General features: G+C 39.4%; 1 protein-coding gene across 3 annotated transcripts in view; it reads left to right on the top strand.

Moving 5' to 3' along the window:
* FRMD6 (FERM domain containing 6) overlaps positions 1 to 23,929 on the top strand; it is an 83,359-nt gene that overhangs the window by 41,576 nt on the left and 17,854 nt on the right. For 2 of the 3 annotated variants that reach the window (XM_004601736.2, XM_055133293.1), the window contains exons 2-8: positions 1,353 to 1,596; positions 8,223 to 8,313; positions 11,614 to 11,717; positions 13,251 to 13,327; positions 15,766 to 15,952; positions 19,713 to 19,868; positions 22,230 to 22,295. In XM_004601736.2, coding sequence (XP_004601793.1) covers positions 1,429 to 1,596; positions 8,223 to 8,313; positions 11,614 to 11,717; positions 13,251 to 13,327; positions 15,766 to 15,952; positions 19,713 to 19,868; positions 22,230 to 22,295 — 849 coding nt within the window. In that variant the 5' untranslated portion in view covers positions 1,353 to 1,428. The remainder of the gene's footprint in view (positions 1 to 1,352; positions 1,597 to 8,222; positions 8,314 to 11,613; positions 11,718 to 13,250; positions 13,328 to 15,765; positions 15,953 to 19,712; positions 19,869 to 22,229; positions 22,296 to 23,929) is intronic. The other variant, XM_004601737.2, reaches the window with a different exon arrangement.

Here is a 23,929-nt window from a genome sequence, read left to right as displayed (position 1 = left end):
TCTGCAGTCCTGGGGACAACTGGAGCACTGCCCTCCAGACCCCACAATGGGACGCACTGGCTGTACCCGAAGTGGCATGGGACAAGTGCGGCATTGTCTTGCAGTGACCAGTGAGGGCCATGCTCAGTTGTGGCACTGGCATAGGTGGTTGTGATGCTCACTGGGGTTCCACACACTGGTTTTGGTGTCCTGCAGGACACATAGTTGTGGTGGCCCCGGGGGTCACTGATGGCTGTGCCTCCTGATGCCACTGGAACCTGAGGCAGTGTCAGGGGTAGAATTGTCCACCACATACTTGCAGCTGCTCAACATCTGCAGGGTTCTTGCTGTAAGAAAAGCAAAGTACTCCTATGGGGGCTCTGGTAACCTTTGAAGAATCTGGCATATTACAACTGTCATTTATTGGGACCAGGAAGTAGCTCAGCAGCTGGAAGGCGGAGTGGGGGTTGGCTAAGGGGTGTGTTAGGGAGATAACAATACCACTTGTTTAACTCTTTCAGATTTTGTTGAAGATATTTTATTCATACTTTCTAAAGAAATGCTAGGTTTATATGCTACTTTATCATCTAAGTATATATTCTCTCCCTTCTGCCAATAACAATTGGATATTTAACCAATAGACTAAGATTGTATCTTTGGTGCTTTAATTTATGTGAGCCTCATAATAGCTTTTATTTTTTTAATTAAAATCATGTGATTATAATCTGCATAATGAAATAATTGCTAATGGTTTGAGAAGCAACAAGTCTTAGCTTGTTGGATAGTATTATACTAGCAATCGTACATAGAATTGTACGTGTGTGTGGTGCCAGGGACCAAATCTAGTCATGCAACTTGGAACGTGCTCTACCACTGAGCCATATCCCTACCCCTGACAATAATATATGAAGCACTAGCCAGTCAATACATAGAAACAATAAGTGTGCATTTATTTCTATGTATTGACTGGTTGGTGAAATAATAAAGAAAATAAATGGGTTTGCACTGTCTCGTAATAATATCAGGAAAAGGATAGCAGCTTTTTTTAAAAAAGGAAAAGTATTGTCAGAGGGTCTTACCAACCATGGCGAGTGTCTGAGAGATCCATTAAAGCGAATCCTCTGGATACTTCTGCTGTCTAGAGATCACAGTGCCTGTGGGCAGAGCTCTGTTGGGGCTGTAAAAGCCAGGCCATAGCAGTTGAAGAAGGAATGTAACGCAAGAGCAAAACTAATTTTTTGAATTTGAAAGTAAGAGATAATTTTGAGCCTGTGGTGATTGCTGATTTGTCACTTTATTTTCAAAATGAACTGGTTCTTCTCTTCTGTGGTCCCCTATCTTAATTCAGTCTTCTCTTGATTTTTCTTTCACAGCTATGAAACCTACGTAGTTGCATGTCGGGTGCTTCTCCTTTTGGGCTTGTGATGAGGAGCAGAGTTTGGCCCTTGAATGCCCGGAACCAGAGGCCCTGCCGAGGACTCGGAGCCCAGCCCTGACCACTGGAGAGCCCACAACACGATGAACAAATTGAACTTCCATAACAACAGAGTCATGCAAGACCGCCGGAGTGTGTGTATTTTCCTTCCCAACGATGAATCTCTGAACATCATTATAAATGTGAGTATTTAAAAATGTGCGGCTGCTCATTTCCAAGCAGTGGCCACTTCAAAGTGTAGTTAGGGTGAAATTGTTTCAGAAGGAGACCATTGATAATGTAGCAGAATTGAGGTGTTAAAGTAGTCATCACGGGTATAAACTTTGAATTCTGTCTTCCTTGCAAGCTGCAAGGAATGCCTTCAGCAGTCTTTCACCTGGGGAAAAAATAAAGTAGTTTGATAATTATATTGTAGAGAATTATACTGCTATCTTGCAACTCATTACTGAAATACAAATTTTATTGATACAAAATATGAATTTGCTTTTAAATGCTTTTTTATTGTCACCTATACACATTAAATGGTAATAATTACTAACTCTTTCAGATGGGTCTTGATTGTTCAGCCAATTTTAAGAATAGGCTGTGTGTTTCACCATGAAGCTGTTTTGCCTGGGTTCATGAGTCAGAGTGAACTGACTCTGAACTCATACATGAACTGAACTCATATATCATGACCAAATGGGATTCATCCCAGGACAAAGATGGCTCACTCAGGATGCACAGATAAATCACTGTGATATACCACATGAGTAAAAGGAAAGACATACCATATGAATATCTCCATAATGAAATGGGACTGAAGAGACGTATCTCAATATTGTAGGGGTCATCTATGATGGAATATTATGGAACCACAGCAGCAGCATACTTAGTGGAAAGAAACAAAGAGCCTGTCCTCCGCTGTCAGACACAGGACAAGGAGCTGCTCTTCAGCATAGCATTGGAAGTCTTAGCTATAGCAGTTAAGCAATAAAGAGATGTCAAAGAAATTTAGATTGGTAAAGGATCACTATTATGACATGATATTGTACATAGAAAACCCTAGAGATTCCATTAAAAAATATCCTAGAAACAATAAATTTGCATGGTAAAGTAGGAGCTAAAAAATCAATAGAAATCTATTGCATCCTTATATGCTAGCAATAATATTGAAGAGAAGGAAACAGAAAATACTATCTCACTTATGATTGTATCAAAAACACTAAAATGGGAGTCATTTTAACAGAAGAGGTGAAAGACTTAAATAGTGAAAATTATAAGTCACTTCTGAAAGAAATAAAGGAAGACATAAGGAATGGAAATATATTCTGTGTTCATGGGTTGAGAGAATCAACATTGTCAAAATGACTGTTTACCTAGAATAATTAACAGGTGCAGTTAATTTTCATCAAAATTCTGAAGGCATTTTTGAAGGACATAGAACAAATACTTTCAAAAATTATATGGAGAATACTTCAAAGGGACAAAGAAATTCTTTGAAAAAAGAAAATAAGAGACATTGTAATAATAGATTTTAATCTTTACTACAAAGCAGTGATAATCAAAATTGTATGGTACTGGAGCAGACCCTCAGATCAACCCAGATATAAACCTTTAGATGGGCAGTTAATTTATGACAAAAGGGGTTAAAACCATGAAGTAGAACAAGGAGAGACTCTTCAACAAATGATATAAGAAAAACTGGACAGCCAGCATGCCAAAACTTAAATTAGACCCCTCGTCTCACACCATTTACAAAGGTTAATTTAAAATGGATTAAATACGTGAATATAAAGACCTGCTATAAAATCCATTGAGAAAAGGGCTGGAGCAGGTAAGACCCTGAATGCATGTGGCCAATGCAGATTTGATCTTTGGCATCCCACATGGTCCACGAAGCACCACCAGAAGTAATTCCTGAGTGAAGGAAGAACCAGTAGTGATCCATTAGCATCACTGGGTGTGGCCAAAAACTAAAAACTAAAAATAAAATGCAGAGAGGAAAACACAGGCAGAACTCTACAAGATCTTGACCTTAGAGGAGTCTTCAGTGATATGATCCAGTTGGCAAACAAAACCAGAAAAACGGAAACTACATCAAACTAAAATGCTTCTGTGTTGTAAAATAAACGAGACCTAAAATACAGAGGCACCTCACTTACTACCTATGAGAAAATATTCACACAGCACACATCCAAGAAAGAGCCAGTACCCAAGCTCTATAAAACACTATCAGAGCTCACTAAAAACAATGACAGTTACCAATCTCTTCAGAAAATGGGGAGAGAACATAGACAATTCCTCAAGATTAATTTAAAGATGGCTAATAGGCAGATGAGTAATATTCATCATCACAGGTTTTCAGGGAAGTGTGAACAAATCATGAATGAAGTATCACCTCATACCTGTGAGAATGATCTACAGCAGAAAGTCCAGAAACACTTAGTGCTGGGAGCGATATGACCAAAAAGAGCTCTGATTCACTACAATGTGAGTGTTTAGGGTTCAGCCTCTTTGGAAAACGGTAAGGTGATATCTCAAAAGGTTAAGACTAGGGGCCTGAGAGATAGTATAGCACATAGGGCTCTTGCCTTGCATGCTGCCAACCTGGGTTTGATCCCTGGCAACCCATATGGTCCCTGAACCCCACCAGGAGTGATCCCAGAGCACAAGGTAAAGTCCTGAGTACCACTGGGCGTGGCCCCCAAACAACAAACAAACAAAAATTAAGACTAGTGCTTTTAAAAAAATACTCTTGGGCATCTCCCCTCAAATATGAAAACATTCATTCAAAAGGATACTTGTTTCATTGCAGCATCATTTACAGTAACTAAGATCTGGACCCAAGAGTCCAGCAACAGATAAGAGGTTAAAGAAATTTTATCAGTAGAATTTTCATAGATGTGTTTGTGTTTATGTACAGACCTAAAAGAGATATAAAACCTTAGTGAGGTCAGGTAGATAAAAGGAAAACCGATCTAACTTCATGAAGAGTATTAAAAGCCAAGTTTGATTTTCAAAGAAATTAGCTTGTAATGGAATTTCAGCTGAAGAAAATAATTTTGGTGAGAGCAACTGGAAGAGAGTCAGTTCATTGTTGTAGATCAGTAGCACTGTAGCACCGTCCCATTGTTCATCTATTGGCTTGAGCAGGCACCATAGATCAGTTTTGGTTTTTGTTGTTGTTGTTTTGGCTTTTTGTGTCACAGCCAGCAATGATCAGAGCTTATTCCTGGCTCTGTACTACTCAGGAATTTCTCCTGATGGTGCTTGGAGGGACCATATGAGATGCAGGGATTGAAGCTGGGTTGTCTACATGCAAGGCAAATGCCCTACCGGCTGTACTATTGCTCTGGCCCCAGTCAGTGATTTTAAAAATCTTGACTACACATTAGAATTATTTAAGGAACTTGTTGAATATTCTGACTGTTGGACGCCACTCCTTGGAGATGTTTGTATAGTTTGTTTAAGGTAGAAGAACATAGAGGAATAGGTGTTTAATAAGATCTTTAAACAAGTGCTATAGATTCTTTAAAATCTTAGACCACACAGGATCAGACCAATAAACCAGTACCATCTAGTTTCTTTCATGCCACCATTTCCTGGGTGTGATTTTGGCTTTGTAACCATTGACCTATGCTTAGAACAGTGTGCAAAATATAGTAAATATTGGCTGTTCTTACTATAATAATGTAGTTATCATCATTACAGAGAAATGTTATAAGATTTTTTTTATGTTTGATTCTACCAGTACTAGTTTTGTGACCTTTCAACCAGTTACTTAAGTCACTCACCTTCACTTATAAAACCAATTTGTACAGGCACAGCCCCAAAACAAGCAAACAGAAAACCAGCGTGCCCGGTACCTTGAACACAGTAGGTCTCCAATTTATATTAGCTCCCTTTATGAAGAATAACAGCAATAAAAAGGCAGAAATGGTAGTAGAAAGGCTTATATATGTGAGTAGACTTGAAACACACATATTGGAATTCAAATCCCATGACTGAATGGCTTTTGGAAAATTAATTATGCCACCCTGGCCTCAGCAGTTATGCCTATAAAAACAGATGCAATACCTGTGCTTCAAGATGATTGTGAGAATTAAGGGTTGGCCCATTAGCTTATTCCCTGTCTGCTGTATAATAGCTGCTATATTATTTCAATTCCTAGTCAAAGATTAGTTCCAGACTCCCTCACTTTATGTCTTTTGCAAACCTAGTATAAAAATCTCTACAGGATGGTCAGGATTATGATCACAGACTGGTAAAGCAGTATATCATCATGATTAAAGAGGGGTTTAGAGTCCCAGGGACCTAGGTGGAATTACTTAGTTCTTGACTCATTCTCCAGTCTTGAAGACTTGGGGCATGGGGTTGCTTCAGTTTCATTATCTTTAAGATATAGTTAACCTTGCTCCCCTCACCAAGACAGTTTAAGGATGTAAAGATACAGCCTACATAAAGCATGTATTACAGTGCCTTGCAGCTGGGAAACTTCCCAGTAGGTGAACATTTATCAGAGGAATGCTTATTTTAATCTCTCTGCACTGTTTGCTCCTTCCATTAGTGTGCTTTCTTAATGAAAGTCAATGGCGAGCCTGAATCACCCGTGAGCCTGAATCTTACAGTAGACTTGTAAGATTTTCTATTTCCAAGTCAGGTAGACTCTTTGCCAAGACCCAGGTTCCTCTCTTGCAAGTAGTTGGACTAAAAGAGGATGCAGGGCACTAGTTGAGTAGTATGTTCTTACTCATTTTATATGTTAATTTTATCTAAATTAACAACTACAAACCAAAAATCAATAATAAAGCATTTCACAGAGTATATTTTCAAATAATACCTTTATACTTATTCTTAATAACTCATATGGTACAGCACCTTTATAATGTTTCCCTTGCTTCTAAAGATTAACATTTTTTCAGAATTAGCTAAATTATAGCCTAAATTATAGCCTACATGTAAATTTTATAAATTTCAATCTTCAATTTTCACAGCACATAAACCTCCTGAGATACAAGTATAATTAATTACAGCTTTTAAACACAAATAGTTGCTAATGAGCTTTTCCAGTGGGCTCCAAATACCTTTTTTAACTAGCAGAGTAATATTACTTATATGGAATGCATGAAAAAAATTTACTGTACTTTTTAAGCCACAGTTTTACAGAGTTGCAATATAGTATATTTTATACATTATTTGTATGTTCACTGTTTTTAGTTAATAATTACTCCAAGTGTTTTTTATGCTACTTTTTTGTCTGTTTCTGTTTTGCTTGGGTGCTCAGGGTTTGTTTACTCCTGGCTCTGTGCTCAAGGATCATTCCTTGGGCTCAGTGGCTCAGGGGATCATATGGGGTGTCTGGGGATCAAATGCAGGTCAGCCATGTGCAAGCCAAATGCCTTACCCTCTGTACTGTCTCTCCAACTATCAGATGGTGGTATTTTTAACAACATAGTCAAAACTAAGGACTAAAGGTGCTCTAGATCTGTGTTTCTCCGTCTTCCCGACTATGGCCTTCTTCCAACCTTTTATCCTTTGTGAAGCCTTTCTGTCCTACTAATTGGTCCTTCACCTGGGTGCTGTGTCCCTCCATTTACAGTTATCACCCATGCCTTCCTTGGAATCTCAAGAGGGCCTATAGAAGGCCATGTAGCCCTCGACTGCGAACCCCCGCTCTAGATGAATAAGACATTTTAAATCTCAAAATTGTAGTATATGACTTCATTTCATGCGGTTTGATTTTTTTTATTAGTTCACTATTCTATTTACTGAAGCCTCTTTTTCAACTAAAATTATGATGATACATGTAACTCAAAAAATTCCAAGTAATGATGGTAATAGTGATCACTTATTGGTAAATGCTTTTTCCCAATAGTATTGATTGGGGTAGCACTCATGCACTTTCCCCAAATTCCTGATTTTATAAAGGGCATATTTATAAAATGATACACTCTTTAAGTCTGTAAACATAAAGACAGGATGAAAGTGTCATGATGTATATATTTTAACATGCATGTGGAAATGTCCATTTTTACATACATAAAATTTAATAGTCAAATGTGCCTTACTACCCTTGTAACTACTTGCAACCTGACTTTATGCTTTCTCAGCCTTGTTTTTCTGTGAAGAAAGAAAAAGAAATTAAAGAAAGTTGAAGAAATTAAACTGGGAGATCTCTTAAAGTCAGTTCTAAAACATGTTAATGATTCTGAAGTTAACATGGCAGATTCAGCAGAATTACTACTCCACCAAACACTTTATTCGACATTTAAGAAATCATTAAAACTGAATATTTTAAAAACTTTTAATCATTCAACATATGATCAATTCAAAAATAACATTCCCAGGTCATAGAGATAAGTACAGCAGCTAGTGCACTTGCCTTGCATGGGTTTGTTCCCTAGCATCCCATATGGTCCCCTGAGCACCGACAGGAGTGATTCCTTAGTAGTCACTCATTGTGTAGAAAAATGAGCATTTTGCTTAGACCAAGAGAAAAACATTGCCAAAGTAGCATTTTTGATGATTTGCATATGCTATTTGGGTTACTTCTGAATTACTTTGTTTTCACCAGAGTTTTAGCATAAGATTTCTTTTCCATGTATCATAAGCTTTATGAAACTTGTAAAAGATGCATTGACTCTTCCATATTGTAAAAAATGTATTCTATCATTGTTATTTAACATTAACTGTGAGCAAAGTGATAAGCCAACAGTTGGTACTGTTGGTTTGTCCTTTCAGGGAGCAAATAGTAAATGGCTTAATTGTGGCTCACTATATAAACTTGGTTGAATTATCTCAGGTTATGCTTTTTGTATTTCTACAGGTTAAAATTCTATGTCACCAGTTGCTGGTTCAGGTGTGTGATCTTCTCAGGCTAAAGGACTATCACCTGTTTGGACTAAGTGTTATACAAAGTAAGATTTATTACCATCTCAGAATTTCACCAGTATCTTGATATGATGTATTGTATCTATAACTTATTGGACCTATTATTGTAAATTTGTGATTGTCAGAATGAATCCATAAGCATTTTCAGCATAGCCTTTACCCTTAAATATCAACTGTTACACATTTCTTACAAGATTTAGAATTTTAGGTCATGTATTTGGTACAGTTTAAACTACACACTTGATTCTTCTTTAGGCAATTGAATTTTATGTATTTTTGCCCGCTCGAGCAAATTGATGAACAACAGGACAACAGTGTTACAGTGCTACATTCTCCTACAGACCAGAAACAGTTCATATTTTTGCCAGAAGACTTTTTTTTTTTATTTTTCTATTTCATACTGGAATTATATCTGCCCAATTTTCCATGAAGACTTATTTGAAAAAATATTTTTATATTTTATTCTCGGATCAGGATTAGTTGGAATGGAGTGATAGCACAGCAGGTAGGGCATTTGCTTTGCACGCAGCTGACCCGGGTTCAATTCTTCCACCACTCTCGGAGAGCCCGGCAAGCTACCGAGAGTATCTCGCCCGCCTGGCAAGCTCCCCATGGCATATTCGATATGCCAAAAACAGCAAGTTGATGAGCAACAGGATGACAGTGATATAGTGACAGGGATTAGTTGTCTTTTACTGGAATAGGTTTAAATGTAAAGGCTCTGATATCTTTAGAATTTGATTAGTTTCTTAAAATGCTTAGATCTGTACATTAGATCTGTATGGTTAGAATGTCTCCATATATGTATTATATCAACTGATTGAACAAGGCCCTTCTCCAAAATGTGAACTGTTTTTAGTTGTCTCTTTTGGAGAGCCTGGAACACACGAGGAACTCATGAATCATCCATTTGACCTTCTTCCTGTTTCTTCCTGGGGTAGTTAAAGTCATAAAAACACAAATGCTCAGCCCCATCCTAGTTTTAGTACATACCTCAGTCATTCTTTAAAGGAGAAGTGTCTGAGAGAAATAAGATGCCCTATTGATTCTAAATTACTTTTTCTATACTCAAACTGAATTCTTATTACCACAGCCACAGCCTGACTGTTGGTCTTTGTTGTTCAGCAAGTCAGTCTAATAAAACCAGTTTACAGCTTCCTTAGGTTTCAAAATAGGAGCTTTAAGATGTCCTTTTTAATAGTGAGATTGTAGTGTGGTGAAAGAACATTGGAACAGGAATCAGATGACCTGTTTTTAATTCTAGTTCTACCACAGACTAGCTGTGTGGCTTTAGACTTTGTCACTTCTCTCAGATTTACTTTGCATACATGTCAAATGAAAATTATTGTTCCACCTGCTCTGCAGGACTGATGTGATGTTTGCTTGAGTATATTTTGAATGTAAAGTCCTGGTCAGACCATCACATGGTAGAGAGAGAGTGGTGGTTAAACACACACATACTATTACAGTGAACCATCTCAGTTACACTCACTAAGTTGCTTCTTCAGACAAACATTCTTAACCAAATGCAGTCAAATTCCATGGGAAGATTGTCTGGTCTTGTCTGTTGTATGTTTAATTAACATACAGGAGATGGAAGCTAGTTTTAGTTTATCTGATAAGTGGATTAAAGTAGCCATTGCCTGTGGTTTTTTTCTTTTCTTTGTTCTTTTTGTTTGTGCAACCTCTTTCTTGCCCCTTTCATTCAAATTGCTTGACTTAGTGTGTACCATTCAAAGTGAAAAGAGTAGCATTACCCTTTTCATTCTCTCACAGTGATTTTCCAGGAAAAACTTTGGTATTCTTAAAAAGTGACTGTGTGCTTAAGTGTGGTGTTGGGGGTGGGGGGGCAAGGGGTGTGGGAGGAGGGGGAAGGAGGAGGGAGGGAGGGGGACAAGATAGTTTATATTTAAAACAGTTTTATTAGAAATAGGGGAGAAAAAGTAAAGAATATGTGTTCATGAGAAAACACAAGCTTCTCCAGAGTGGAAAAAACATGTTCAAGGGAGAACTCAGGCTTGAAAGAGCTAGCTGAGAGTGTTTTCCTGAGTATACTCACCTCCTCTTATGTACTCATTAAAAAGAGATACTTTTCGTTTGGGATGGGGATTCTTCAGGCCACATGTCAGGATCCTTAGGGCTTACCCTGACTCTGTGCTTAGGGGTCACTGCTGGTGGTGGTCTGGGGACAATAATGCAGTGCCACGGATTAAACCAGGGCATTCACATGCAAGCATGCACTGTAACTGCTGTACTGTCTCTCCAACGCCCCCGCACACACACACACCCCAAATGAGTATGTAGAGCTTTCTGTGAACATGCCTCCGTGGTGAGGATTAAAGAAAACGAAATAAGAAAAAGATTTAAAGTTTTTTACAAAATAGGATGACTAAGGCTTTATTCATTCAAAAGATTCTTTCCTACAGAATATTAAATTTTTAACATTTTTTTCACCATCTTATATTTACACATCTCAATCACCTTTAAAAGTGTGTTTTAGCAGCCTTATGGCGTTCATTGTTAAAAAAACACCATTTGCTCAAAGAATATTTGGCATTCACTCTGTTGTGCATAAAAGTCTTCTCTTCCCATGAGATCAATCCCAAAGACAGTGCAAATAGTGGTGTGTCATTTTGTCAGGCTGTGTTTTATGTGAAGACAGCGGAATGTTTTTAAAGACTGCTATTCACAACCATGGAACAGGATCCTAATTTGGAAATGGCCTGTTCTCATCAATTTTTTTTTCTAATTCCTTCTCTCATTTGTTTCTGTTTTGGGGCTCAGGGGCTACTCCCCAGTGGTGATTGGGGGACCGTATGCTGTAAGGGATTGAGTTGAGGTGGGATACCTGCCAGGCAAGCACCTTCACCCCTGTTGCTATTTCTCCAGTCCCACTCCCCGTTCTCTAATTTTTCACCTAATGATGAAGATGGTGTTTCTGTCCTGTTCCAGTATTTTTCACCTGTGCAAGAGTCTTCTATGAATTTGTCTAAGATCAAGAAAAACCCACAGTGCTGAAAATTGAGGTTACCCACATTGCTGGAAATTGATCCTAGAAGTTATGAAAAAGCAGGAGTTTTTTTTTAATTACTAAATATTATAGTTCATTAGCATATGTTTTGTTGTATTACAAAAGAAAAATAATTTTCAAAGGATCGCTTTAGTATCTAACCCACATGACCTTTTCGTTAGTATGTGAATTCAGAGTACATTAAAAATTAATCTCAAGATTTAAAAAAAATTGTTTTGTTATAATTTCTTGTTCTCCCTTTCTCATTTTTAACCTATTTCCCATTATCTTGTCCCTTTTTTTTTTCAATGAATAGACAATGAACATGTGTATATGGAGTTGTCACAAAAGCTTTATAAGTATTGTCCAAAAGAGTGGAAGAAGGAGGCCAGCAAGGTACGCCAATACGAAGTCCCTTGGGTGAGATTACATTTATGAGCAAAACTATATCAATTTTGTGAAAACTTTGTTGTAGCCTATTATAGATCAGATAATACTTTTCATGGTACATAACAGGGGAAAAATGATTTGTAAGCTCTAAAATGTCACATTAATGTGTGACATTTATATGTACATATTTATATCACTATCTGTATCACTGTCATCCCATTGTTTATCGATTTGCTCAAGTGGGCGCCAGTAACGTCTCCATTTGTCCCTGTCGCATGCTAGTGTATCCCACTGGCATATTGGGGCCTCTTTCAGGATCAGGGGAATGAGGACCATTGTTGTTACTGTTTTTGGTATATCGAGTACGCCACGGGTAGCTTGCCAGACTCTGCCCACATATTTATATGTAGTATATATTTCTACTATAGCTCCTAGTGTAAAACAATAGATTTTGGCTATCTGGCTAAAATAATATTAAATGATAACTTTTTATTAATATAAAGATATGAAACAAGTTTGATCTTACCCTGTCTCTGTTAGCTTTCAAAGCTGATGTCATAGAAATTAAGTTATTTTTAAATCTTCTTTCGTTACACTTCCACTTGATGCTTTGCTAGTTTATTATACCAAATTCTTTCTTTAGTAAATGTCCCTTCCATTTACATGTGGAAGTATTTACTGGGAATTTATATAGTAGTTCCAGAATCACCCTAATAAGTTGGGATTGAATCCCCAGTATCTAAACCTAGATCATCCAATTTGTATTTCAGAATTTTCAGAATAAAGGGGAAGGCTACTTCAAAGCCAAACTACAAAGTAAGGATCATGAATGTCTAAATAAACAGCATATTAGAATTTGGTATGTGGAATGTCAGAGGAACAAGAGAACATTTGTAATGAGGAGCAAATGGTCACCACAGGGGACTGGGCTGAGAGAGGAGCAGAATCTCAGCTAGAAATTTCCACTGGCATTTATTTTTATCCTCCCTTATGTTGTCATTGGCATTACATTGAAGAAGTATCAGATACGATTCTAATGTTTTGTAACTTTGCTTTTGCCAGAGGATGTATTCCACAACTGTATACCCACTGCAGCTGCCACTAACTAGGAGCTCAGTGTTAGTAGTTAAGAAGTGTCTTGTAAATAATAACTTACTGCTTTTGAAAACCACTTTTTTTTTTTTTTTTAGTCTTGTTCCTTGCTTAGCCACAATAAATTCAAGCCCTTTTATTGCTTAGTAGCCAGGGGTCATACATAGTTTTTGCCACACTAGAAGCTTAGTTATAAACTTAGGCATAAACTTACGTGTATGCTCATATAAAGAGTCTCTTTCTGTTTGTCACGTTGCTTTTATTTGCTCTTTGAATTCATGTTTTCAAACTTTTTGGAGATAGCTTTGTCTAGAAGAGAAACACAACTCCCACCTGTAAGTCACAGTATTGTACCATATAAAAATTCACCTGGGTTTGCAGGTGAAAAAGATCTAGTACAGTTGGTTTTTTTGAAAACCACTTTTGAAGTAACTAAAAACAGCTTGAGTTTTATGTGTGTCTTTGTTTCAGGGAATTGACCAGTTTGGACCTCCTATGATCATCCATTTCCGTGTACAGTATTATGTAGAAAATGGCAGGCTGATCAGGTATGAGGAAGCTCTGAGAGTGTCTAAATTGTCTTTCCTCGTAACACTCCTTTTTTTCCTGACACACCAAATTAAATGTTCATGTTTATTTTTTGCCTCTATTCTTCATAAGGGTGAGGATTAGAAAAAACATTTTGCACAACTATGTCCCCTTAATCACTATAATCAGAGGTACAGTAATCATTTAATATTTGTTGACAGATGAATGAATGTTAGACTATTAGTGATACTATTAACAGTATCATGGGAACCTGTACTTCCTATACTCCATATTTTCTTAGCACATCAGTCACCCAAAAGGATGTTCATGAAGGAGTTAGCACTTTTGCAGAGGTGACAGAATTGGTTCTTTCCCATAGTGAGGCCCGGTAATGAGGATGGAGCAAGAATTCTTTCCTCAGTGTTTCTATAGCCTGGTCTTCTCTTCACCTCAGGGCTCTTGCAGTGGCTTTAATGGTAAAGTGATGCCAAATGGAGCAATTCTGTGCGAATCTTAGATGTAGTATGGTCAAAGCAGGTCATTAATTCTTATTCTGGAAGCAGAAGGAAAGTACATGAATAATACTTTGCTTATGATACATACTCAGAAATTACTATTTTAAAGACTCAGATGATCATTTATGTAGGAGGATTCTGTGCTGGAAAACTTTCAGATATGGTTTTGTTATTTGTTAGAAAATAGCTAGAAAAGTGAGTTCTGTTTTACTTATTTTCAAATTTTGTGAAACCCCATGAAGAAATGTGACAAAGCCCATGAAACAAAGATACGTTTGCTAGTGATTTTTATGTGAGTTTGCTTTTAATATGTATATAAAGGACACATGCAGATTAAAAAAAATTAACCCATGAATCATTTTTAAAACCCAGAGAAACTTTTCCTTAGTTTATATGAAATTTTACTCAATTTAGCTAGTAAGTATGGAATGCGCTAGGGAGAAGGACAGATATTATTTAGCCAGTAATTAACCCCCTGAGACTAGTGAATGGTTAATTCATCCTTTTCCCCAAGGAATAAACTAGTCCACATGCTCTGTGGTCAGCATTCTAACAAGAAGCATTCTGAAAAATATTCTACCCCAAGGGGGAAAAATACTTAGCTTATTTTTAAACTCTGCATCCTTAAACATGATCTTGGTTTTAAAAAAAAAAACCCATATGTTTGGGGTTCTTTGGGGGAAGCATTCTTTTTTTTTTTGGTGGCACACCCAACAGTGCTCAGGGATTACTTCTGGCTCTGTTCTCAGGACCTGTGCTCAGGAATTACTTCTGAAGGGCTCTGGGGCCAGATGGAGAGCAGGGATCAAACCTGGGTTGGCTGCATGCAAGGCAAGCACCCTCCCTGCCATACTATGGCTCCAGCCCTGAAGCCCATATGTTTTCATATCATCAACTAATAAACTATGGGTTGCAAATAAAATTTTCAGTGAAAATACAATGTGGAGGCAAATAGATACATTAAAATACTCAGTCACAAATGCACATTTACACATACTTTTTTTTTTTTTTTGCTCTGGTCACAAAAGTTCTCTATTATCCTATAACTTTATTTTGGGTCTTTGAACATATTTTTCCTGAGTCAGCCTTTTTATTACATTTAATGGAGACTATGTTTCTGACCTGATGAGTTGTACTGAGCACACTATTAAAATTCCTATCTGTGCAGAGTATCATGATTATCATAACCAGGTGCCTAAAAAAAATTTATAAAGTAATATCCACTTAATTAAAATAAGTTCAGCAAAATTCTTTCCAGTTCACTCAGATTTGAGAGGCGGGGATTGGGGCCACAAGCAGCTGAGCTCGAGGCTTACCCCTGGCTCTGTGCTCAGGGGTCTAACCCAGTTGGTCGAGTGCAAGGCAAAGTGCCCTACCTGCTAGATTATTGATCCTGCTTCAGAGCAACTTTTTAAAGTGCATTTGGACAGAAATATTTTTAAAGGGTTGATGAAAATTTGTAATATGCTCAGCTGGAAAACAAAGCAGAAACAAAGCCAAGCAACATTGAAGTTCGAACGTTCACCCTTAGATTTGCAAACCTTAATCAGGTGTGGGCGGCATTATTGTAGCGAAACTATTTTAATACAGACAAGAAATGCCTAGACTTTTCACCTTTTAAGTGAGGTATTTTACCTTATTGGAGTAGGATGTTCGCCGCCCCTCCCGCTCCCCGTTCCATGAATGAAAAAAATTATTACAAATCTTAGAAAACGAGGCTTTTGCCGTCTGGGGAGTCTGACTTGGAATTTTGACTCCCCATTGGCACTGAGGGATTAGCTGCAACTCCACTCCTCCCTCTTTTCAGGGAGTGGGGAGGGGGCTGGGGGCAGCTGGAACAGAAGTGCTCTTGTCTGCAGATGGGTAGCAGGATTCGGGTTCTGTTTACATGCCATTGGATTGTTCCATCAAAATGTGAATTCTGGTTTCTTTTATTTTCCTAGTGACAGAGCAGCAAGACACTATTATTACTGGCACCTGAGAAAACAAGTGCTCCATTCTCAGTGTGTTCTCCGAGAGGAGGCCTACTTCCTGCTGGCAGCCTTTGCCCTCCAGGCTGATCTGGGGAACTTCAAAAGGAACAAGCACTATGGAAAGTACTTTGAGCCAGAGGCTTACTTCCCACCTTGGGTAAGCACTGGCTCCAGAAGCTATAGTGTTTTCTCCCGCACATTTCTAGCTCTTTCTGCTAAAACTCTTGTTCCTTCTAGAAATGAGGACACAGCTGTTTTGTGGCCCGTAAAACTCTTCATGAGACCCAAGTTCAAATTTTAACTTGGAGAGCCTGGGGTATATGATCCCCCAATGTACTCGTTGTGCTTATAATTGGTGGGGGAGAAGGCTGCTCTCTTTTCCTAAATATTGGCGAAATCGGGATTTCCTCTGTTCTCTTTAGGCACTTAGATGACCTTCATCTTATCCAGTCTTAGTTTGAACAGCATTTTCTCCTGGGGAACAGAAAGATAAGAGAAAAACAACTCACTAAAAAAAATGTGAGCTCATTCACAGCTTTTCTCTTGCTGTGAAAACAAATGTAAGCGCCTGGCTTGGACCATCATCTCCTTCAGTCCCTTAAAACTTAGGTGATCTCAGATTTTCTCCCCCCACCTCCATCCACCCTCTATCTCTGTCTCATTCTTCCCTCGGTGTCTCTGCAGAACACTGCAGCATGTTCGGTGTGCTCTGCCCCATGCCCAGAAAAGAGAGGGACGGCCAAGAACTTTCCCTTTTCACTTGAAGGGCTAGGGAAAGTCCTGTGTGATTGTTTAGGTTCTCTGCTTCTCTCTGCATCTCACTGTTTTCTCTCCCCTCCACCCCTCCGACTGTTCTCCCCAGCTAACAGCTTCAGTGTGCCATCCTTCAAGTCACCAACTCTCGTGAGTGGTCACTTTGAACTTATTGTCCTGAATTTCTCAGCTGCCTTTGACACATATCCTCTCAGATTCTCACAGAGCACATCCAAAGGAGTGCTGCTGACAAAGCTCTGTGTGGCGATTCTCACCTCTCACGTGTTTCTCTCCCAGGGCACATTTACCCCTGTGTACCTCAAACTCAAACATTCGAACCCGTAATCCCCACCAGGGGTGATCCCTGAGCAAGAAGCCAGGCGTAAGCTCTCTCAACCACACCTGAGGGCTGCCGGGTGTGGCTCCAAAACAAACAGTTCACGCCAAATCCAGCCTCTTTTTCCCACCTCATCCTTTTCTATCCCCATGTCTGTATTGTACTCTCAGTGGCACTGCTGTCCAGTCAGTCACCCCAAAACTTAGAGTGCTTCAGAACCCTTGCCTTATCAGTGGAAGAGTTTCCGTTCAGTGGAACAGCTTTTTCATCATAAACTTGCGATTCCTCATCACGCAGCTTAAGAAAGAAAATGCTCAGGGGCCAAGGATAGTCCAGCAGGTAAGGGGTCTGTCTGGCACCTAGAAGACTTGAATTCAATCCCTGAGCACCTCCAGCTGTGATCTCTGAGCACAGAACCAGGAGCAAGCCCTGAGCATAACCAGGTATTGGGTGGGAGAGAAGGGAAGGAAGGAAGGAAGGAAGGGAGAAAGTGAGGGAGAGAGGGAGCGAGGGAGAAAGGAAGCAGACATAGCTCCAAGGGCTGGCACAGCAGAGTCCTGGGTTCGATCCCTGGCACCTTGTGACTTCTTAAGCTTTGCCTGGTATAGCCCTGATAGCCTCCAGCACCACTAGGAACGTAGGAAAAAGAAGGAAAGAAAGTTCTTTTAGTTTCATGAACTTTAGTCACAGTTCCTGGCCAAGGCTTGGAGGTGATGCTCAACAGTGTAGTGCTGCGATTGAACCCAGGTCTTCCCCTTGAGCCATCTCCTTGGCCCTCTCTCACGCTTTTCAGTAGTTACAGTCCCTTCTCCATCCCCTTTCCCGGCTTCCAACTTTTCCAACATTCCTTCTACCACACTGGGGTGAATTGTTCCTGCCTTAGTCTTTATGTGAAAACAGCTTGCAAAGGAGTTGATTTTTCTGTCTGATTTCAATCTTGGGGGCTCTCCCCTGTCCTCTGTGGAGTGAAGCCAAGAGGCCAATGGTGGCGGACAGGCTTTCCAGGATACGGCCCCTGCCAGCTTTCTGGTTTCCTCTCTTGGTCCTGCACCTTAAGTTGTGGGCTCATTCCTCATCTGGTGATTCCCATTGCCACACAAGTATGATATTTTATACTTCTAACCTTTCTTCTTTCAGTTTCTTTAACCTAGAGGTCCCCAAATTTATTTGGCCTATGACTTCTTTTTCAGAGAAAGAAAAATCATCACTCTGCTCCGCCCATTGATCTACCTTCTTTAACTGAACAAACAAAAACTCCACCCCAGTTGCACCTAAGGTTCCCACTGGATTACTCCAATATCCCCCAAGGGATGGTGTCACTTTGGGAAATGCTGTTTTAGCCAGAGAACTCTTTGTGCAGATTTCTCCTAACTCTTCCCATTTTCTAAGACTTGGCTCAGGTGTTTTTGTCCCTGGAAAGACTTTCTCTGACTCGGTGTCCCTCCTTTGGGTGCCATAAAGAAGTCCCTGAATCTGAGAATTTTGCTTCTTGCTTCCACAGGAAAATGTCTCCAGTAAATGGAGCATTTCTTAGTTATATTCCAAACTTCACCTTTTTTGTTTTTTTGGCATGTCACAATAACTTTCTTATAAGTTTTGTTGCCTGACTTAACAGTGCTTCTGTTGTTGAGAAGGAACCACAAAGGGCGTTAAACTATTACTTGTTAGTATCTCTTGGATCAAATTCAGCCTTATTTATTTTTCTGCATAGTCAGCAGATACTAATTCTGGGTCATTGAAACCAGAGCTTCCCCACAAAATGGCCCTGGATTCCTGAATCCTTCCTGTTAGCAAGACTCTCCCCTTAGTGCCCTTTGAAGAACTATTTTGTATGTGTTCTTTGACCTGAAAAGGGTTGGCAAATACTGATTTAGATTATGTCCATGTAAAGGGGAGTTTAGAAAGAAAAAGGTGTAACTTGAGTTATAAGCAAAACTTACAATTTTCTAATAATTTATCATGTTTAATACCTGCAGAATATTCAGTAGGAAGAAACAAACTGTCAGTATCCATTAAAAAATCCATTTTTAAGTTAAAGATATTCTCATTTCAAATTGTTTTAAATGCTAATGTGCTCTTTGCTCATTTTGCAAAATTCCCCATCTGTATTTTATAATCCTTACAACATCAATTAGACTTTTAACTAATCAACACCTTTCATTCAGCCTGCAAGTAGAGGGTTCTTTGTCTTTTTGACATCTAAAAGCTGAGCTACTATTCAATGAAAATCTTAAATCACAGTGAATTACGGTAAATGTTCAAATGAGATTGTTTATTTAGGTCTCCAAAGAGTGTATATATTAGCCTCCTTTGCAAATATGAAAAAATGTTTGGAACGGTTATTGCTAGCCCCCTGCCTTCTTTGAGCTATATTCAACACCTCCTACTCCATGGCTGTAATTTTAGGAACTAAGTGGGACCCAGAAGCTGAGGATATGCTAATAAAAAATGCATTTCAGGGGACTGACAAATTTTCCATTAAACAATGATGTGTATAAAAATTTGCATATATGCAGTTTTGTTTTGGGTTTTGTTTGGCTGGCTTTAAATAAGAAATATATTTCCCCATTTCTTGTGATTTTTTTTTCCCTTAGCTATTCAGAATTATGGCTAAGTTGATCTTAGTATTAGCCAATTGCACCTAATAACAAAGCAGATGGTGAAAACAGAAGAAAAATGGGGGTTTCGAATGGCCCTTGGACCATTTATACAACCTGTTTGTTTGAGCTTCTTTCCTTTTCATCCTTTAGGGAGTGAAGGTAGCACCAATGTCTGTCTCACACATGTTGCCTGGCTTACCCCTCACCCCTCCTATTTCGTTCCCAAGGTTATTTCCAAGCGGGGAAAGGACTATATCCTGAAGCACATCCCCAGCATGCACAAAGATCAGTTTGCGCTGACAGCATCCGAGGCTCATCTTAAATACATCAAAGAGGCCGTCCGACTGGATGATGTGGCTGTTCATTACTACAGATTATATAAGGTACTGTGACTTCTGAAAGAAGAACCCCTTCCTGCTCAAGAGAAGGTCTTGTGTGCAGTTGTGATTTAACCTTCTAATGGACTTAGATTTTCAAGGGGCTTCATTGGCACTGTGGGTTGCTCTGGGACTCAGGGGACTTGCTCACTGTTCTGGAAGCAGGATGTTGGGCTGCTGAAACTGAAGCTGGCTTTCCAATGATTATTGGAGATCTTTTTTCAAGATCTGCTTTTCTGCTTTGCAGAGTAACTTTTGTCACTTATTTCAGTAATTTTCAGACTTTACTTGGAGAATCCCAAGTAAAGCCCACCTTCATAATAATAAAAACATCTTTGTAACAGCCCGTGTGGAACAAACTTTATGTTCATCCTTAAATTTTTTTAATCTCTATTATTGAACAGGGAATATAATCTTTATGAGAGACCAGGAAATATGTCAGAGATCACAAAACTTATATTTTGTGAAACCAGAGCTCAAGTGATCTTGCACACGAAGCCTGTGTATTTATTGAGCAGTATGTTTCCTTCGCTCTCTGCAGTTTGCTACTGTTTTTAAGTGTTCTTTTCACCACTGGCCTCATTTTTACATGCAGTCAGGTCACACACCGAAACAGCAACAGAGACCAGTCCTCTAGGAAGTCACACACTGTTGTTTGTCATCTTCCTGTCTTGTCTTCTCCTTCCTGTCTCCTCCCTGTTTACCAAGTGTCACTTCCTTGGCAAAAATTCCTAAATTCCAACTTAAATATTCAAGGCATATCATCAAATCCAATAGCATAAACGGTTGCATTGAACCTCCATGTCTGGGATTAAATCCTGCTTTGCCTCTTGTTCTGACCCTAGACACCAGAAGCAGCCTCTTCGCTCTCTTTTGCACTTGGTAAATGAGGTAGCCATATACCTGTCTCTGAGGATTGATGAATATTAAAAGATCTAGTGGATGAACAATTCCTAAAACAACTTGCCACATAGGTTGTCCTTGCTGCTGTTATTATTATCAGAGTTACTTGGTATCCCTACTGCTCCCTTTGTGGTGAGATGAATAAGTTAGATCATTTGAGGCTGGACTATAGTTTGGATATATAGCCGGGTAACCTTCCTGACTGGATCAGAAAACTTAATCAGGAACTGTCCTGTCCCGTGGAACCGGATAACGGATAACGGGGTTCACGAGGAGAGAGTGCGAGAGTGATGGGGGTGGGGGAGACAAACACACACACACACACACACACACACACACACACACACACACACGCGTGAGCAAAAGCTACTTTATTCTAACTCCACAGTGCTTATGTATGCTTAGGCTTCAATCTACTTGTATCATGGCCTTAAGGTAAAAGTAGAAGTAACTAATGGCACCTAGGGGAGATAACAGTAGATATCCAGAAGGCTGATCTATCTTTTCCTGTTGGCTAACCATCCTGCTCTTGTAAAAATGTCCCAGTCCTCCGGTTCTTGTAAAATGGCTTTCTCAACCTGTTTATGTGAATGTTTGACCGCAAGCTATATGCTGAAGGCCCGCTCACCACAAGGAACCAAGGGATGGTATTATTTTTCCCTTGCTTCCAGATTTAAGAGAGACATTGTTAATGTCCTGTTTCCTTGAAAGGTACAGTTGAGGGGATAGAGAGATAGTACAGGGGGTAGGGCACTTACCTTACACACTCAGCCGACTTGAGTTTGATTCCTAGCACCCCAGATAGCACCCCTGGCACCCCAGCTCTGCCAAGAGTAAGCCCTGAGCACTGCTAAGTGTATCCCCCAAGGTTTGCCGTATGCAAGGTAAGCACCCAACCAGCTATACTATCGCTGTGACAGTGATCACTGAAATTCTTAAAAGTATTTTCTTTCCAAACTAACTGATCATAAAACTTTTAAAGCTTTATTATCTATCCTTATGAGAGTCTTAAATATTTAGGCTTATTTCTAATTTTGTTTTCAGAACTGTGAGATTTACTCAGGTTTAAACACATGATACCTAGCGCTTATCAAAATATTAGCAGTATAGTCAAAATTCTAAATCTCAGAAAAGATTAGCATTAAGTAGATAATTTTTAAAAAATAGCCTAAATATTTAGAGTTTTGTCGGATATAAAATTGCATATAGTATAGTAAATGGACTGATACATTAAAATCTCAGACTTTAAAAAGTAATATATCATCGTTGATTTAATATGTTCTCATAATTTTCTTATCTTGTAGAAAACTAGGGTGCCTTTGAAAGGTATTTCTTTTACTCAAGCTTTCCAATCCTGACATTTCTGGGTTGTTTTTTTTTTTTTTTTTTTTTTTTTTTTTTTTGGTGCTGTATTATCCACTATAGGCGAGAAATACACCTTTTCATTCAATTTTATTCCTGTAGGATAAAAGGGAAATCGAAGCATCTTTGACCCTTGGACTGACCATGCGGGGAATACAGATCTTTCAGGTTAGTGAATGAGGGCAAAATGTCACAGTATTGGGGCTGGAGTGATAGCAAAGTGTGTAGGGCATTTGCCTTGCACGCGGTGGACCCGGGTTCGATTCCCAGCATCCTATTACTCCTGAGCACCACCAGGAGTAATTCTTGAGTGCAGAGCCAGGAGTAACCCCTAAGCATTGCCAGGTGTGACCCAAAAAGCAAAAAAAGAAAAAAAAGTGTCACAGTATCTTTGGTTCTACACTCACAGTGTTCCTTTGTGGCATTCTTTGATAGGTTCACTGGCCATTGATCACTTATTATTGGTTTAGGACATTGTGGGTCAGATAAAGTAATATTATAGTCTAATGTTGGCAGGCAGAGTCTCTTGCCCCCGCGCCTGGCTGTCTTCACCAGAGCCTCTCCAAGGGGCATGGGTTGAGTTTTCCTCCCCGCCCTGAGCAGGGCCCTGACAGCCAAAGACCTCCGGAACCCAGCCACAACCATGCTCAAGGCCACTCTCCACATGCCCGGACGAGCCTCATTCATGAAGGAACCAGCAGAGGAACCCAGGTGTGCAGGACCTGGGGCTGAGATCTCCAAGCCTGCTCAGATCGGGACTAGGCCTCCTCCACCCAGATCCCACATTTTCCAGTAGCTAGGCAGTCACACCCACAAACTGCCCCTGGCAGCCATGTAATCCTATCAACGCCAAGATCCAGAGACTATAAAACAAAACTCCCGGAAATGATCGGCCGCATTTGCTGCCGTGCAACCTCTTATTGTCTAGTTCTCCCTCTTGGAGAACCCGGCAAGCTACCAAGAGCGTCCTGCTTGTACAGCAGAGCCTGGCAAGCTCCCTGTGGCATCTTCAATATGCCAAAAACAGTAACAGTGATGGGTCTCATTCCCATCACACTGAAAGAGCCTCCAATTGTGGCACCATCGGGAAGGATAAATAAAGAGAGGCTGCTAAAACCTCAGGGCTAGGACGAATGGAGATGTTACTGGCGCCTGCTCGAACAAATCAATGAACAACGGGATGACAGTGATACAGTCAATGTTAGCAGTTATAAGTCCTGTAGAATAGAAAACAAGCCAGAGATCGACCCTGATTCATCCTAACAAGATCCTTGATATCTGAACATTTTTCTTTGTGTCATTTGTTTTGAATATTCTTATTTATCTTCTGTCAAATTGATAATCATGGAAATATAAGTGATGTTTTAATATCAGTGCCTAATCAGACTTTTTCACTTCTGTTAGGCCTTTGCTCATCAAGTTTGTCCCTTAAGTAAATAACAAGTTGTCACCCTTTTGGAGATATGATGATATTTGGCATCCATTCACAGAGAGAGAAGCTCTCTGTGAAGCCTCAGAGAGAAAGAAGGCTGTTTTATCTTTGATGTAGGAACACTATGAAAGAATGGGTGCCTTATCTCATCTCTCAGATGTCTGAACCTTTTGGACTTTTTGTTTCAGTTTAGGGATGGACTGAAAGGGAAAAGATTACCTTGAAAGGGCCACTTAATACAGTTACCTATGAACCAAAAGTTCCAGATTTGTAATGTTAGTGTTTTCATTACTGGCTACATAACTCCAAAGAGACTGAGGACCTCTGTCAGATTTTTAATCACTGTATTTTTGTTTCCTGGGAAAGAAAT

Source organism: Sorex araneus, chromosome 3 (assembly GCF_027595985.1).
Source record: "Sorex araneus isolate mSorAra2 chromosome 3, mSorAra2.pri, whole genome shotgun sequence".
Classification (NCBI taxonomy): Eukaryota; Metazoa; Chordata; class Mammalia; order Eulipotyphla; family Soricidae; genus Sorex; species Sorex araneus.
The sequence above is the reverse complement of the archived record's forward strand: the minus strand, read 5'-3'. Positions and strand labels throughout refer to the sequence as shown.